Here is a 16,233-nt window from a genome sequence, read left to right on the forward strand (position 1 = left end):
TGTTCTTTAGAGAGGGAAAAGTAAGAAAATTTATCAATTTAGTTTGTGATTTAATTAGGATTTTCTGATATTTAATTACAAGATTATTTTTAAGTTTATTTTATTTTTTGTTACTTAAAATTTTATAAAATTTGTAGACGATTATCTTAAACTTTACAAATTTCATAAAAATCGAATAGAAGATTTTTCTATTTATGAAGTTTAAGACTGAAACTTAAACTAAATCTAATAAAAACTAAATTATTCACTTAATATTATTTAATTCAAACAAAAATAACTAGAAAAACAGTCTTAATTTCTCGTTTTTTATTGTCATTTGATTTTCTTTTCGTTTTTTTTTTATTGCTTGTGATGGGCACAGGTGGCTCACTAAACGTTTGGCCTTTTGTGGAGTGGGGCGAGGAGGTGGCAAAGTGGGTGGTGGACAGTAGGGGGCTGTCGAACTGATCGGAAGTGGATGAGGTTTATTCGGCCGATGTGGTTCTTGTTCTTGATTTTGTTGTTGTTGTTGTTGCATTGCGTCCGGGGACCGTCAAACAATGCAAATTGCATGAATGAATGCCATTTTGCATTTCATTTCAATGCCCACCACCCCCTGACCTCCCGCTGACCCCGCGTTTACCCCCTTTTTTTTTTTTTTTTTTTTTACTTTTCCTCTGACGGCCCTGGTGAACCTGACTGCATTCTATTTTTCTTTTGATTAAATCAAATGCATAAAATGTTTTCAATTCAATCAGAAAAAAACACGAAAGCAACTACAAGAGTACAAGAACAACAGGGAAATAAGTTTTGGTTTTTATGGTAATTTGAATACTCTATCTTTAAGTTATTAAGTTAATGATATTTTTAAGTTTTTATGTAATTTTCTAAAATAATTATAACTACTACTACTACTACCTTAAGAACTTCTAGTGATTATGGATTTATAAAGCCATTTGATATTTGATATTTTTTTTCTATACTAGTTTATGTTTTAAAATTACGGTAGTGTTTATTTTAGATATATTTAGGTATTTGTTTCACTACTTAATATATTGGCAATTAAATAATCCCCTGAAAATCATTAGCAAATGTCATTGATTTAATGGCATTTGAAAAACCTTTGATTCAATTTAAAAACCAAGTCAAGGTAGCTGTAGTTTGCATTCTAAAATAGGAAGTATTTGGGAGAGCTAAAACTGTTTGGGTTTATCAAATATCTCATAAAAAATGTAAACTTTTTCCCCATATCTAAGCTATTAACTTAACTATTAAAATCGAAAGCTATCTTCAATTAAAGGGCATAGACTTAGGAAAAAGAGAGAGTGAGTTTCCAGGAATAAGAAGAGAGTCGAATGCACAGTCGACCATTCTTCTCGTTTCTTTCTTTCTTTTTTTTTTTTAATTTGTGCAAAGTTTTCTGCCTTTTTTTTCCACACACATGTGGTCTTTTTTTGTTGTTGTCTGCTGGCGAATGTGTGTGAATCTAGCTTTTTAATTAATTGCACTAACCTCCCCCGGTTTACCCCACACAGCCAGCCAGCCATTGGTTTTTGTTTTGTTTTTGATTCTTTTTTCCGTTTTCTGTTTTATTTTTATTTTTTTTTTTTGTCGTTTTTGATTTGATAATCCAACAATTGTTGTTCAAGTTCAAGGCCCTCCGAATGCTCTTTGATTCATGAATTAACTTTCTAGCTCTGCTGGTTTTTTGTTTGCTGATTTATTTGCGTTGATTTGGTTTTGATTTGTATTTGATGGTGATTTAGTGGCTCAGGGGTGAGTACCGTACCCAAATATATACCAACTCGATACAATGATCGAACTCTTTGCGTTTACGTAATGCAGGTTATTTTGGTTTCGTTTTTCCAGTAACTATCATAGCTATAACTATTAGAACGTTACCTATTATTACTTGTTTTATCATATCTGTATAGTATTTAGTTATGCTTTATTCCGGGCTATTAGAATTTTATCATATCTGTTTAAGAGTTAACTATTTTGTATTCCATTAACGGTAACTTTATGTCTGCATTAGATATTACTTATTTTCCGTAACAAGCACATGCTTGGTGTCGTTGGGCCACTTGTTTGTACTGCTTAAAGTGCATCAACGTCCAACAATATATGTATACAAGATAGTTACATATATCTTTTTTACTAAGCTAAGCTTCTTTATTAGCAACTCTTATTATAAAATACCAATTTGTATTATTTGTAAACCCAAAAAAACTAGAGCATTGTCACAGTTTATTAATCATATTCTGAGATTCCAATCTCAGGCTGGCAATGTACAGTTTTTAGATAAATTTTTCATATAAATATGACAATTATATTTGCAAAACTTAGATACATTTCAGTATTATCCCAAAAAAGGCAAAAATTAATCTCATCTCTCAAGAAAGATTTCTAATACGAATTGAATTTTGTTTTGCAACTTTTGTTTAGCAATTTTGAGGATGCTGTTGTACCAACAAGCAAACCCAAACCCAAAGCAAATCCACTGAATATATCCTCCACTTTATATATACACAAACCCACCCACAGCCACCCATAGCTCCCTGTCTCTGTCGCTCCGTTTTCTGCCTTTGTCTCTGTCTCTCATTGGAAGGCGCCAACATAATCAGTATAACAAATGAGATCCTTGTCGACAGTTGTTTGCTGCTTTTGTGTCAGTGGCGTCGTCATCATCATCATTATTATTATCATCTTCATCATCGTCATAATCATCAAGGGGCGTTGGAGAAGTGGGGTGGGGGTGCAGGTAGTGGGGAGGAGGGGTGTGCTGTCAACGTCTCTCTACTTTCTGGCTGACGTTCTACATTGTTATTGTTATTATTTTTGCTGCCTTTATGCAATGTTTTGATTAATTTTTGCCGCAGCCATCTTGGCCTCCCCCACTGTCCGCCCCTGAGCCCACACCTCTAACCCAAAAGCCCCCTCCCCCGCGTGCATTTGCTTGACTGCATTTTCCTAGCTGACTCTGACTTTTCTGCACTAAAAAAAGTTTAAAATGTGTTCAGAAAGAGGAAATTCGTTTAAATCAAAACAGTTTTATGGATATATATTTTTCGAATTTTTTGTATTTTATTTACTATAATTATTAAATGTCTCATAATCTCATAATTAATTAATGTTAATATATATTACCAAGCTTTACATACAACGTAGACACCTACACTTTTTGTACAGTGCACGGGGTAAATGGGAAACGAAATGGGCTAAGGGGGTGTAGCCGGTGCTGATGATGTTCGGTGGAGTGGGCGTGGCTTTTTTGTTTAGTAGTTTTATGGTCTCAACTCGCGGTAAACAATGAAAAATTCTGTCGCTGTTCATTGTCTCGAGTCGAAAAACTTGCGGTAAAGAGGGAAAGAAATTTCAGAGAAATTGTAAGTAGGCAAAAGAAGTCAGATTTTCAAATGGAAAACCAAATTTAAGGAAAAAATTTCGAAAAGTCGATGTTAGGACATATATTAATACATAATACATATGTACTTAATCATACATCCGTCCACTGCTCTTGTTATACCTAACGATCTACCAAAAATTGTACAAATCTGACCATTATTATGCCAAAAAGAAATAGCGCAGTGCGGGCAATTGCAAATGTATGTGTGGGCTTCTAAATGGCCATACACATTTACTTACGTTTGCACATTCGTATGGACAAAGGCATATGCTTTAATAAATATACATATGAAACATATTAGTGGAGAAAATGGATATGCGACATTTTGTGTAGAAAGTCAAGGTAAAATTCAAATAAGAACATTGAATAATTTGGATAATTAAGGCAAGTGTCTTTAAATTATATCTATATTTTCTTAAGATTTATTTAAAAAATAAAAATGTACGCATACGTTTCTTTAATGAATTCCCAATAATCAATTTTATTTACTATTAAGCTTTTTATATTGTTTAAATTCTTTGAGAAAGAAGTAGGTAGAAAAGATATCCCCTTTTTATTCTCCAAGTAAAGGGTATAAGAATGAGTGAGGAGAAGGAAAGAAAAGATCCGTTATCCGTTATCCTCCCTCTCGAGCTGGCGTATTAAAATTAGCTACTTAGCGTTTTTTTGTATAGCAAATTTTAAAGAATTGCACTTCTAAATTACATTGATTAATTGTTTTTGTTTTTTAAAAGTGTGAAAATAAACAAACAAAGTGATCGCAGGTTAGTGTTTTGAATTTCGATCGATATTTGTGTATTGTATTAATGCTGAATTTAGCTATTTTAATGCCAAAATCCGAGCTCCGCGGGACAAGTACAGCGAGTCTACATGGGATTGAATGCAAAATCCCAATAGGAAGTTTAGATATTAAGAAAATAAATATTAATATAAAATAACGAAATGTTGATTTTAGGGTATATTTTAATACATATATAGGTACATATTTATATATCCCTCCACTCGCCTTGGTAATAACTAAAGACCTTCCAAAAATTGTTCAAATCTGACCATTATTAACGATTTTATCAAGGAATTAACTTATGAACATGAGCTGTGACGTCAGAGCCACTTAACTTCATTTTCACAAAACACTTTTGCAGATGGCCGCCTCTGCTGCTTGCAGAATAACGGGACTTGTCAGCAGAGTTCCTTCATTTTTGCTGTTATAATGGTCTTCTTAAATTTGGCGACGGAGTATAACACTTTCAAGTGCACTTCTTTATTAGTATATTTCTCTTATTTTATTGCTTTTTTTAAATAAATTTTAGGCTTTTATTGCTCTAAATAATATCAACCAACTTTTCCTTGGCTTCAATACTCATTTTAATAACTTTTAATACTCATTTTATTTTATTTAAATGAAGTGCTTCGACAGAGAAGGGAGACAAAAAATGGCAGAGGAGTAGCACAGAAAAGATCATCTGCCGCAATCGACTTCTTCGCGTTTGTCTTTTCATTCTCACACCAGTTGCGGTTGGCATTCTCAAGGAGTTGCACCCCCGAATTTTACGCACATATTTTTTTGCTCGTGGTGTGAAAAAAGTTAAAAGCAATTAAAATATGGTGCGCGCGGAGTGTTTTTTTTTTTTTTTTTTTTTAACATTTTTTTTATGTTTTGAAATGATGTGTTAGTGAATTAAGCCCTTTTTATGCTTAAATGGGGTAATTAGATGTGTATGTAAGTGTGCGGGCTTACATACATATATGGTTTTTGCTTATAAAATGTGTGTAAAATATATAAAATAATTAAGAAAATGTGATCGCGGCAATGTGTTTTTTATTTTGTTTTTTATAAAATATTTAAATGGTGAATTTGGCTATTTTCTATGCAAAAATGCAAATAGCGCTGTGCGGGAAAATTGCAAGTGTATGTGTGCGCTTCAAAATGGCGATACACATGTACATACGTTTGCACATTCGTATGGACGTAGGCATATGCTTTAATAAATATGCATATATACATATGATAAATATAAGTGGGGAAAATGGATATGCGACATATTGTGTAGAAAGTCAAGGTAAAATCCCAATAAGAACATTGAATAATTTGAATAAATAAGGTAAGTGATTTTAATTTATTTATTTATTTTATTTATATTTATTAAAAAAAAATAAAAATTTACGACTATGATTTTATAATATGTTTGTATAGCTAATCAATTTTATTTGATATTAGGCTATTTTAAATTATTTAAATACTTTCATAAAGAAGTGCGTAGAAACGATATGCCGCTTTTGTTCTACAAGTAATGGGTATAAGAACGAAGGAGGAGAAGGAAAGAAAAGATCCGTTATCCTCCCTCAAGGGCTTGCGCGTCGGACTTAGCTTTTTAGCGTTTTTTTTTTTGTAAAGCAGTTGTTATTCGTAATAGAGTTGCACTGCTTTATTACATTAATTGAATGTTTTTCTTTGCAAAAGTGTTAAAAATAGTTCAAATTAAACAAACAAAGTGATCGCAGGTTAGTGTTTTGAATTTCGATCGATATTTGTGATTTGTATTAATGCTGAATTTAGCTATTTTTATGCCAAAATCCAAATGGAGCTCCGCGGGACATGGAAGCCTGTCTACATGGGATGGAATGGAAAATCCCAATAAGAATTTTGTATATAAAAAAAAATTTAAGTAAGTGGTTGTGAAATGTTTTTGCATTTCTATTAATTAATTATTTTTGCTTCCTTTTCTTATTTTGGGGTATTTGAAAAATAACATTCACATTGTTAAATATTAGATATTTTGAAGAATTTGCTTTATAGTTTCAGCCTTTCATATTATTATTCTTAATAGATTGCAATTAACCAAATGTAATATTTGATTGTTGGCTTTTTGATTTTGGCCAATAAATTTTGGTATATCGCAACTCAATCAAAATCAAAATTGCAAGCAAAATGCATTTGCATTATTGCACTTTTCAAAGGCACCAGCAATGCAAATGCAATCAATATAATTGATGCAACATCCGATTCTGTGGCTGCTTTTTCCCCCAACAATTTCCATTGAGACGGGCCACAAAAAATAAAAGGATTTATATGTGCATCCATTTATAAATTCATTCACATAAATTCGCATAATACTTTATAATTTTCAAAATTGATTTTGGCCAAATGAATGCGAATAATTTCTCGACTTTTGATAGAAAACTTTGAGGTGGGAGAAATTTTCCAGTTGCAAATAAGTAAATTAAACCACAGTAGTCTGAAAGTAGATATTTTCTTTATTATTTAGAAAATTGAACACAAATTTGTTAGTTTCTTTCATTTCTTTTGTAAATTTTGATAATTATAAATAATAGTCGTCAACTCAGCGCCTCCTTTAAGTCCCGAAACAACTTAGTCCATTGCAATTTCTTTTTTCATCTCTCTCTTTTAATTTTTCCCTTCTTTGTTTTTACTTCTCCGGAAAAGCCTAAACATCTTCCAGTTGCAGCAGCATATGGAAAATTAGCGCTCAATGTTAACATTTGCCCACATTGTTGCGTTGTGTTAATGCATTTTAATTTTCCTCAGGCCCAAGCCCTGTGACATCCTACATCATCTATCATCATCCTACATAGCTATATTTGGTCATATGCAACATCCTTGAGCTTTAAGCTATCATAATATATTTTGTAGTTATAAAATTTTTTTATTTTACAGTAGATTTTAAGAAGCTGATCCCATATCCGACAATCTAATGTCTTAAAAAATTCCTTAATGGTTTATTTGTATTTTATTAGTAGTTCATTTTGATTTCGTCTTAACCGGGTCGAGATTTCCATTTCTTATAGACTGTTTCTACTACAGTTGTTGTTGCCGCTGTTGCTGCTGTTTTTTTTTTTAATTACTTTTTTTTCCAACTCATTTTCTTTTGTGAAATGCAACCGGGCTCTGACTGATGCCGAGAGTCCTTGCTGGTTGAGTTGAGTTGAGTTCCCGGATACGGCGGTTTGTCGTCCTCCCCGTCATCGTGGTTGTTGCTGTTGTTTTTGCTTGGCTGCATTTCCAGCATAAATTCAGTTTCATCATCCCGTTCCCCTACGAAGTGCACTGCGGGAAAATCATTCAAGAATAAATATGTTGTGAAATCATTTATTCGTGTATCCTGTTGGTGCTACAAAAATTACCAAGTCATCGAAATACCTAATGAAGGTGTCTAGAAGTATGCTATGAAAAAAATCCGGTTGGTTTTCAAGTTTAAAATTCGAATCAATCTCTTGCATACTTTTAGCTACTTTTATAAGCTCTTTTGTATTTTAATTTAAAAAATTATAAAATTTACATGGGTTTGTTTTTTTTTTTTGTTAAGTACATCTCTCATCTCGTTTTGGCTCGTCTCCGCTGACAGACAGCTGTCATGGGCGCCTACTGAGCTCCCCTTTATGCCCCCCTTCATTTAGCCAACCCCCTGGCAAAATGACATTGTGACTATGCAATTAGTATTATGAGAAATATTTTCTCATGTTGTTTTTAGCATTTCGTTTTTTTTTACCCATTTTTGCAGTTGAGGTGCCTGGACCACGCCCCCGCCCCCGCCTTCGCCTCCTCCCGTAAAAAAAACATCACGGTGTGCTTTTGTGTGGCGCTGATTATAATTTTTGTGTTTTTCTTTTTTTTTCACCCTTTCTCTGTCTCTCTGGCGTGCAAAAAATGTAATTAACTTAATGATTTTCATAAGCGAGTGCCAGGTGGGTACAAGAGAAGGCGTAGGAGGGGTGGTGCTGGCAAGGTGAGGGGATGGTGCACTCATTATTGGGGCAATTAAAATGATTACAAAATGCAACAGAGGCAGGAATATAAAACAAAATGAAAATATTAAATAAATAGCAACGATGGGGTGGGAGCCGAGATTACAGGACCTAGTTTTATGCGTAATATGCTTAAGGTATAAAACGGAAAAATTCCATCTTAATATATATTTTTGCCTCATCCTTCAGGCTTTGTTATCCATTTCGTTTCGCACCAGGACATTTCCCCCATCCTTTTCCCTCGTGTTTTTTGTCTTGTTATGCTTTTTGTTTATTTTTTTCTCCGGCTTTTTCCCTCGTCATTTTTTTTTTTTTTTGTTGTTTCGTTTCTTTTTGTCAGCATTGACAAATCATAATTAAAAATTCCAATTAACTAGCGTCTTTGGCGGCGAAGAAACCAACCACACACAACGGCATAAAACAACCCAAAAATCCTGTCGAAAACCACCCACTAACATCATCATTTCTTTCACCGCAGGGAATTCTTGTTTTTTTCGCGCAATTGTATTGTTTATATTCGGTTTTTGTGTTGTGTATTTAAGGAACATTTTTGGCTTTAAAAACGATTCAAAGCTGCAGGCTAACTAACTATTATTGAACTGATTTAAGTCCAAAGCATTTAACAACTAGTTAAGTAAAAACAATATACAATTATGATTCTAAGATAGGATATAAATTTAAGAATTCAAAGTTTAAAAAGTCACTTCAGTTCTTCAAAGTCACAAAATTATGCCCACAACTAAGCCAATAATAATCCAAAGTTCGTAATTAAATTTCCTAAAAAAATTCATTCACACATAAAAAATTAAAAATTTTTGCCATTTTTCACAAAAAAAGATGATGTTACCCCTTAACGAATATACGAAATTTGGTTTGCCCCGAATTCCCTAATAAAGAGAAAATATTTTTCTCATAACTTGGCCAATAATGGTCAGAATATGGAATGTGATATATCGTTGAGCTTGCATTTTAATTCTCATAAAAACTGCATTCACAGTTGAAAATGTAAATTTTTTGACATTTTTCCTAAAAAATGGTGATGTTACCCCTTATTGAAAACAAGAAATTCGGTTTGTCCCCATTTCTCCACAAAATGTGTAGTATTATATTCATAACTAAGCCAATAGGGGTCCAAATATGGAGTGTAATACCTCGATGAGTTTGTTATTAAATTCCCAACAAACAGGAACTGTATTCTCAACTTAAAATCTTGGTTTTTGGCCATATTTAGCAACATTTGATGGTGGTTCCCCTATCGAAAATGTTAGTCCTGATTTTCCTCCCAAAATGGCCATATTTTGTCCATAACTAAGCCAATATTGGTCCGAATACGGAATGTAATATCTCGTTAAGCTTGTTTTGTTATGCTTATCAGATCTGCATTCAAAGTTGAAAAAGTAAATTTATTGTCACTTTTCGGAAAAAGGTGATGAAGTCAACTGGTTATTTTTCACAAAAATTACAGTGTTTTGGCCATAACAAAGTTATAGAGTTACAGTTATTTACAGTGTGCAAATAGACAAATAAATATGTTTAATATTTGTGTAAATTAAGTTATTAAATAGAAACTTGTTTCCTTTTGAGTGAAAACGTTGTTAAAAATGTGTTGCCTACTTTAGAGCGAATATCAAGCAGTCGCCATTTTGTTCCTCTTTTGGCGGCATATTAAATCAAAAAGCGGTAAGTAAATGGTTGAGGGGCTGGGAAGTGATAAGGGGTGGAGAAAAACGGAAGAAGAGGAGCGCGCTAAAATAAATAATTAACAACGGCAGCAAAAGGCGAGAGCGAGAGGCAGAACAACAATGAAGAGCGCTCACTCACTTCCACATACATATACACGTAAACAGCAGCTCACAAACACATGCAAAGTGAAAGACCAATCAGCGCGACAAAACAATGGACACACACACACACACAGAAAAAGCAGAGAGCCAGAGAGAGGGAAAAGTGGATGGGAAAACTCCACGCTCAGGTGGAAAACGCGTTGCCTAATGAATTCCAGCAACAACAACCATAAAAAGCAAAACGGGAAACAGGAAACAACAACATAACAGCCCAGCATCAAATTACAAAATTAAAAATGGCGCTGAGGGAACGCCAGGAAGACAGTCAGAGTGAGAAAGGAAGTGAAAAGAAAGTAATGGAGAGATAATAAAAACACGACCATGGATCATGAGCTATTTAAAGTTTGAAAAATTGGAATTAATTATATTAAAATATTTGTGAATATTATATACATTTATGATAAGCGAAAAGTTTTTTAAATTATTTTATATGTGGGTAAACTCCAATATAAAACTGTCTGCAAAACAAATTTTATTAAAAAATCTGAAAGAAAGTAATAAAATATTTCAAACAAAAGGTTTTTCCAAAATGGAAGTTCCCTTTACTGTTCTTAAAAACAAAACAAAGTTAGAAAGCATAACTTTTAAAGTATATTTATAAAAACAAAGTTCCATATAATTATTTATTATTATTATATTATTATTTCAAAAATCAAATAAACAAAAACATTACACACACAGCTGAAAACAATGAAACATTTCTGTGATAATTTCGCGTAATTTGAATGAGCCTGTCAACGTCAACGCTGTCAGTTGTTTTCAGCTCGTTATCCTCGTTATCCTGGTCAACCCTCACACACACGCACACAGAACACTCTCTCTCACACACTGCACTGTGATACAAGCGCACCCACACAAGGACATCTGGTCTCGCTTATGATTGGCTTGTGTGCAAAAGGAAGCAAATGAAATAAAAGGCGGAACACAAAAGCCCCGGCAGGTGGCGAAAAAGTAGCGGGGGTGCACGGCAAGAGGTTCAGGGGGTGGGCGGTGTAGTGCCACGCCTATTCTTCATAAATAATAAATAAATATAATTTCCAGCGCAAGCGCAGCGCAAAAAACAAAAAAAAAAGCGAAAACAAAAACAAAACACAATGCCAGGCAAATGAGAAAATTACATCCCTTCATTTGTTTAACACACACACAAATACACACATTTACAGTGGGGAATCAGAGGGGGCTTAAGGTAGAGGCAGTCATTGTTTTCCCCCTTCCCTTTCATATCCCCCCTCTGTACCACTACTCTCTCTGCCTTCATCTTCATCATCAGCTGTGGTGGCAACCTCATTTTCTTATGCGCCCTTTGTGCTGATCCTTCTCTTCCTCCACTCCTTTTTCCTTCTTACAACAGCCCTCTCCCCTTCTGCGTATGTGTGTATGAGTGTGTGTGTGTGTGTGTACGGGGTGTTGCCTTATTGTCATTGTCCCTCTGCCAACGCCAGCATCTCTGCCAACGACGCTGCCGGCAGCATTAAGTGATTTGAATTTTATTATTTACAACAGGTACATTTTCATATACGAAACAATGCAGGCGAAGGCAGTACAGTGGAACAAAGTGCTTAAAAAAAGAGTGCAAATATAAAATGTGCCTGAAAGGGAACTTGAAGGTGGGAATGTAAAAGCAAAGTGCATACAACACCAATAACAAATAGGGTAAGACAAATACAGAACTGAGAAATTAAATATTATAAAATAAATTATAAATCAGGAATACCTAAACTTTAAAGAGTTGGACACGCTTCCTTTTATCTGTTGCATATTTTTTAACATTATACCATGTATACCAATACTTCAAGTTACTGTTTCTGTTTCAATATATATTAATTATATAATTATTTGAATAATATGTATATTTTCAAATAATATTATATATAGGTTAGAAAGGTTATTGGTTTGTTGTGCTTTTTGCCCCACTGTAAGCGAAACAACAACGCTTATGAGGTTTTTGTGCTTGTGCCGTAATTTAACGAAGTCAAAACGAGAAGACAATAAACAACAACTATTAGGGGAGAAAGCAGAGCCGAGGGAACAAGCTTTGGCTTGAACAAATGAGAGAGCGAGATTAACAATCGGAGGCTGCGCAACGTGGCCGAGGCTAGAGTGAGATAGCAAAATCAACAGCGAAAGAGAGACAGAAGGCAAGAGAACGAAGTAAAATTAATTGCAAAAAAATGAAAAATCAATATTTAAATATTATAAAAAAGAAATAAAAATATAAATTACAGTTTTTTTTTATTTTATTTTAAAAGTTTTAACCTTTTTTCTTAAGCAACAAGTAACCCTTAAAACTACAAATTAGCTGTATTTTGCATTCTGTCCCTGTGTGTGTGAGTCTCTTAATTATAAAGCGAGTCGCAGGCGCACCCTCACATACACATACCAGTCCACATACACCTATATATTAGCCCGAGTCCTTTGGCAGTTGCATAAAAGCCACAGGATGCTGCCTGCATTTCCACAGTCGCTGGCGAAACGCTTAGCGAAAAGCAGCTCTTCTAAAAAAAGAAACTCAAAGAAGTTCTCCTCGCTTTGATAATATTTTTTTTTGTGGTGGCGCCAACTTTTAGTGATTTAAAAAGCAACTTTGAAAAAACCTTTTTTTGTTTTGTGTGCCGGGAGTGAAAATCTATCGAAAATAATCACAAGGATTCCAGGAAATAATATTTAACAAAATATAATATAAAAGGACAACACATAAAATAAATAACACAATAAATCAAGAAATCAAAAAGCAAACCAATAATATATAAAAAGGTTTTTTTGTGCAAAAACTTAATAAGAAAACAACTATAAACATGCTATGAAAACTTGATCAAATTTAAAAGGAAAACTAAATCAGGAATATTCCCTTGGAGAATTTGTAGGAAGTTTATAAAAACATAAAACAAAAAAGGAACACTTTAGAGTTAAAATATAAAAGCAGAAAAGAGGCAAAAGAAACCAAAACCACTTATAATATGGCTGGTCCTTTTATATCCCCGCTGCCCGGCGATCTGCTCACTGAGTATATGTTCGGACGGAGGCGACAACGCCGGAATCGGACGACATTCACGCCACAGCAATTGCAGGAGTTGGAGGCACTTTTCCAGAAGACTCACTATCCCGATGTCTTTCTGCGCGAGGAGGTTGCCCTGAGGATCAGCCTCAGCGAGGCACGCGTCCAGGTGAATTCCCCCGCAAAGAGCAGGCAAAGTATCCTAGCCAGTTGACCCATGACCTATTGGCGTTTAAAGTTTTCAACATCAAAGGACTTTTTGGGAATTTAAAATTAGTAGCATACTTTTTTGGGACCCTACCGCTTTGGTTTTTGTTATTTTATTTATTTATTATTTAATCTGGAAACTAATTTTTATTTCGAAGAACAATTCAATAATAACTAAATTTCAATTAATTTATATCCTGTTTTTAAATAGTTTAATTAATTAATTTCGTAATGGACAAAATACTTCTGCTTCCGAAATTATAAAAAATCATTGAAAAGTATTTAACATTATTTTATTCTGTTCGATAATTTAAAAATTTTGTTTTGTTTGAATAATTTCGAATATAACTGGCAGACTTAAACATTGAAAAGTTATTAATAAACATTCACAGTTAAATAATTCGAATTAATGTGTGTCTGTAGGTGTGGTTCCAAAATCGTAGGGCCAAGTGGCGTAAGCAGGCGCGACTGCAGCTACTCCAGGATGCCTGGCGGATGCGCTGCCTTAGCCTGGGCACGCCTCCGGTCATGGGCGGTGGTTCGGTGCAGGGTGGATCCGCACCTGGTGCTCCTGGACGACCGCCCAGCCAGACGCCCGAGAATCTCTCCTCCGCTGGCAAGGATTCCGACATGGGGGAGGTGAGCAATGGACCCAGTTCCGGGAGCTTCACGATGATGCATCCAGCATTCCAGCAGCAACAGCAACAGCAGCAACAACAACAACAGCAACAGCAGCAGGGACACCAGCAGCAGACCCAGGATCAGGATAAGCTATCAAAGACCTATACGGAACTGAAGCTCTACAAGGCGCCAACGCATGGCATGGAACTTGGCGGAATGTCCGCCCTATCCGGACACTCCGATGAGGGATCAGATGGATCTGATTCCGAGGAGATCGATCTCACTTCCGGCGCCTGTATTGATTTCTCACAGAGCAGCAAGCTCCAGCAACAGCAGCAGAGCTCTCAGGCAGCAGCGGGATCAGCGGAATCGAATGGCGTCCTTTAGACAAGGATTATGATTTAGATACGGATACGGCCATGGATACGAATAAAAATGCTGATACTCACACGCGTACAGTGCTCACTTGCCCATAGTTTTCTTTCTTATAGTTTTTCAAGGTCTATTTAAAATTTCGCCATTTCCTGATTAATTTTTTATATACCTGACCAACCTTTACTAAACTATTTTAATAATTGTTTCGATTCAATGATTTGAAAAATCAAATAAAAAAAATGTGTTATACTTCAAAAGTTGCTTAACCATTTCAAATACCCAACAGTTCATATTTCGAGCGATCACTGTACACAAAAATATATGGCGGTGTATATAACGGACATTTAATGTGCATTTTATTTAATCATATACATCTGTATAAGAATTTTTGTTTAGCAATAAAGAAACAATGTAAAGAAAGACTAACGAGTGTTTGCTCTTAATTAAAAATATTGCACTTATAAAATTATTTATTAAAAAATATAAAGATCCCAACCTGGAATACCAAGACAAAACACAGAAGTCAGTTTAGTTTAAATTAGCATTTTTTAAGCTTTTTATTCGATTTCTTTTTAGAATCATCGGCAGGTATCTTTTGAAATTGTCCCAAATCCGCAGAGAAAAGAATCTGAAATAATTTTAGAGTTAAAAAAATTCGTAATAATTAAGATTATTTAAAGTTTACCTACCGCTTGAGCCCAACCCGCATATTTGCCGTGAACTTTTTGAAAATGATTTGAAACTTCTTCGTAGATCTTTTTGGAAACGTTCTTTTGGCCCGCTAGATGTGGCAGATAGTATTTCTGGGCTATTCTGTAGATATGAATGTCGACGGGAACGGATTCCAAATGACCCATGGACATAAGGCAGATGCAATCGGCGACTTTGTAACCGATTCCTGGAAGTTGTGTCAATTCCTCGCGAGCTTTTTCGAAAGGCAAACTCTTAAGTGTTATAAACCAGTTTTGTCCACCCTTTTTCTGAATCTCCTTGAGAGTTTGTGCAATGAACTTGGCCCGATAACCGAACTTGGCAGCTCTTAGTTGAGCATTAAGATCGTCGCATGGAATGTCTTTGAATCTGTTTATCGTGGGAAATGTATACTCATCGGAACCATTGAAATTGCCAATCTTGTTGCCAAAAGTCGAACAAAACCATTGAATCATTGATGATATCCTAAAAATAATTACATGAATTGATGGTACTGGCAATGTATGACTGATTTTACCTCTTAATATTATTATTTTGACTGCAAAGGAAGCTGAATATATTCTCGAAGGGCTCTTGGGAAAGTACACGGACAGGTTTACTTAAAAATTTCACAAAATTCTCATCTTTGTTCAACCAATCTTTTTGGTTTAGCTTAAGATCGAAATCAGCTCGTAGATAATCTGATATTAAAGATGTGTAGTCTAGTTTATTCGATGGAGAGCTACTTCCGTAAGCCTCGTAAGTAATGCAGGATTTTTCCTGCTGAAGCACCCAGTAAATATTGAAAGCGACTCCGCTGTATTTTGTACTATTTCCATCACAAATTGATTGCCATCTATAAAATTAAGTGTTTTTTAATGTTTTTTTTTTTTATTATTATTTTTTAAAGTTACTTACCGAAAACTTTGTCCTCCAAGCAAAGTTCTTTCTAAATCACACTCATCGAGGGATAGATTTATAGAGCCTTGGTGTTGTAAAACAGCTTTCATGATGGGAATCAGATGAGGCGCTCTTCTTATGAATTGAACACTCATTAAAGTGAAGAAATCAAACTAAATTTGTTGACATAGCTGATTCAATTTAAACAGAAAGAAGACGCTATTAAGCGGTAAGCAACAAATGCGAAGGAAGGATGCAATGTGTTCGCAGTATCAGCTGTTAGGCATTTGTATGGCATTCAGGGTATTCCCCTGTATTGATGAAGTCCAACCAGCCGCCAGTGTTGGGAAATAAGTACAGGGAAATGTTACCCATTTTGAACTCTCGTTGAGGTATAAATATTTAAGCATTTTATTATCCAAATTCATAGACTTAGGTCTAGACTAAGTATA

General features: G+C 34.6%; 2 protein-coding genes across 2 annotated transcripts; one reads left to right on the forward strand and one right to left on the reverse strand.

Moving 5' to 3' along the window:
• Positions 1 to 12,708: 12,708 nt before the first annotated feature.
• Positions 12,709 to 14,563, forward strand: LOC108118067 (homeobox protein OTX2-A). The gene is made up of 2 exons (XM_017230610.1): positions 12,709 to 13,157; positions 13,619 to 14,563. Exons 1-2 carry the CDS (start codon positions 12,951 to 12,953, stop codon positions 14,201 to 14,203), a joined length of 792 nt encoding a protein of 263 aa, XP_017086099.1. The 5' UTR covers positions 12,709 to 12,950; the 3' UTR covers positions 14,204 to 14,563.
• A 155-nt stretch (positions 14,564 to 14,718) lies between these two features.
• Positions 14,719 to 16,087, reverse strand: LOC108118085 (N-glycosylase/DNA lyase). The gene is made up of 4 exons (XM_017230632.2): positions 15,800 to 16,087; positions 15,420 to 15,737; positions 14,881 to 15,367; positions 14,719 to 14,819 (listed from the first exon to the last, which is right to left on the reverse strand). Exons 1-4 carry the CDS (start codon positions 15,934 to 15,936, stop codon positions 14,730 to 14,732), a joined length of 1,032 nt encoding a protein of 343 aa, XP_017086121.1. The 5' UTR covers positions 15,937 to 16,087; the 3' UTR covers positions 14,719 to 14,729.
• Positions 16,088 to 16,233: the final 146 nt, after the last annotated feature.

Source organism: Drosophila eugracilis, unplaced genomic scaffold, assembly GCF_018153835.1.
Source record: "Drosophila eugracilis isolate 14026-0451.02 unplaced genomic scaffold, ASM1815383v1 contig_498, whole genome shotgun sequence".
In the NCBI taxonomy this organism is placed as follows: domain Eukaryota; kingdom Metazoa; phylum Arthropoda; class Insecta; order Diptera; family Drosophilidae; genus Drosophila; species Drosophila eugracilis.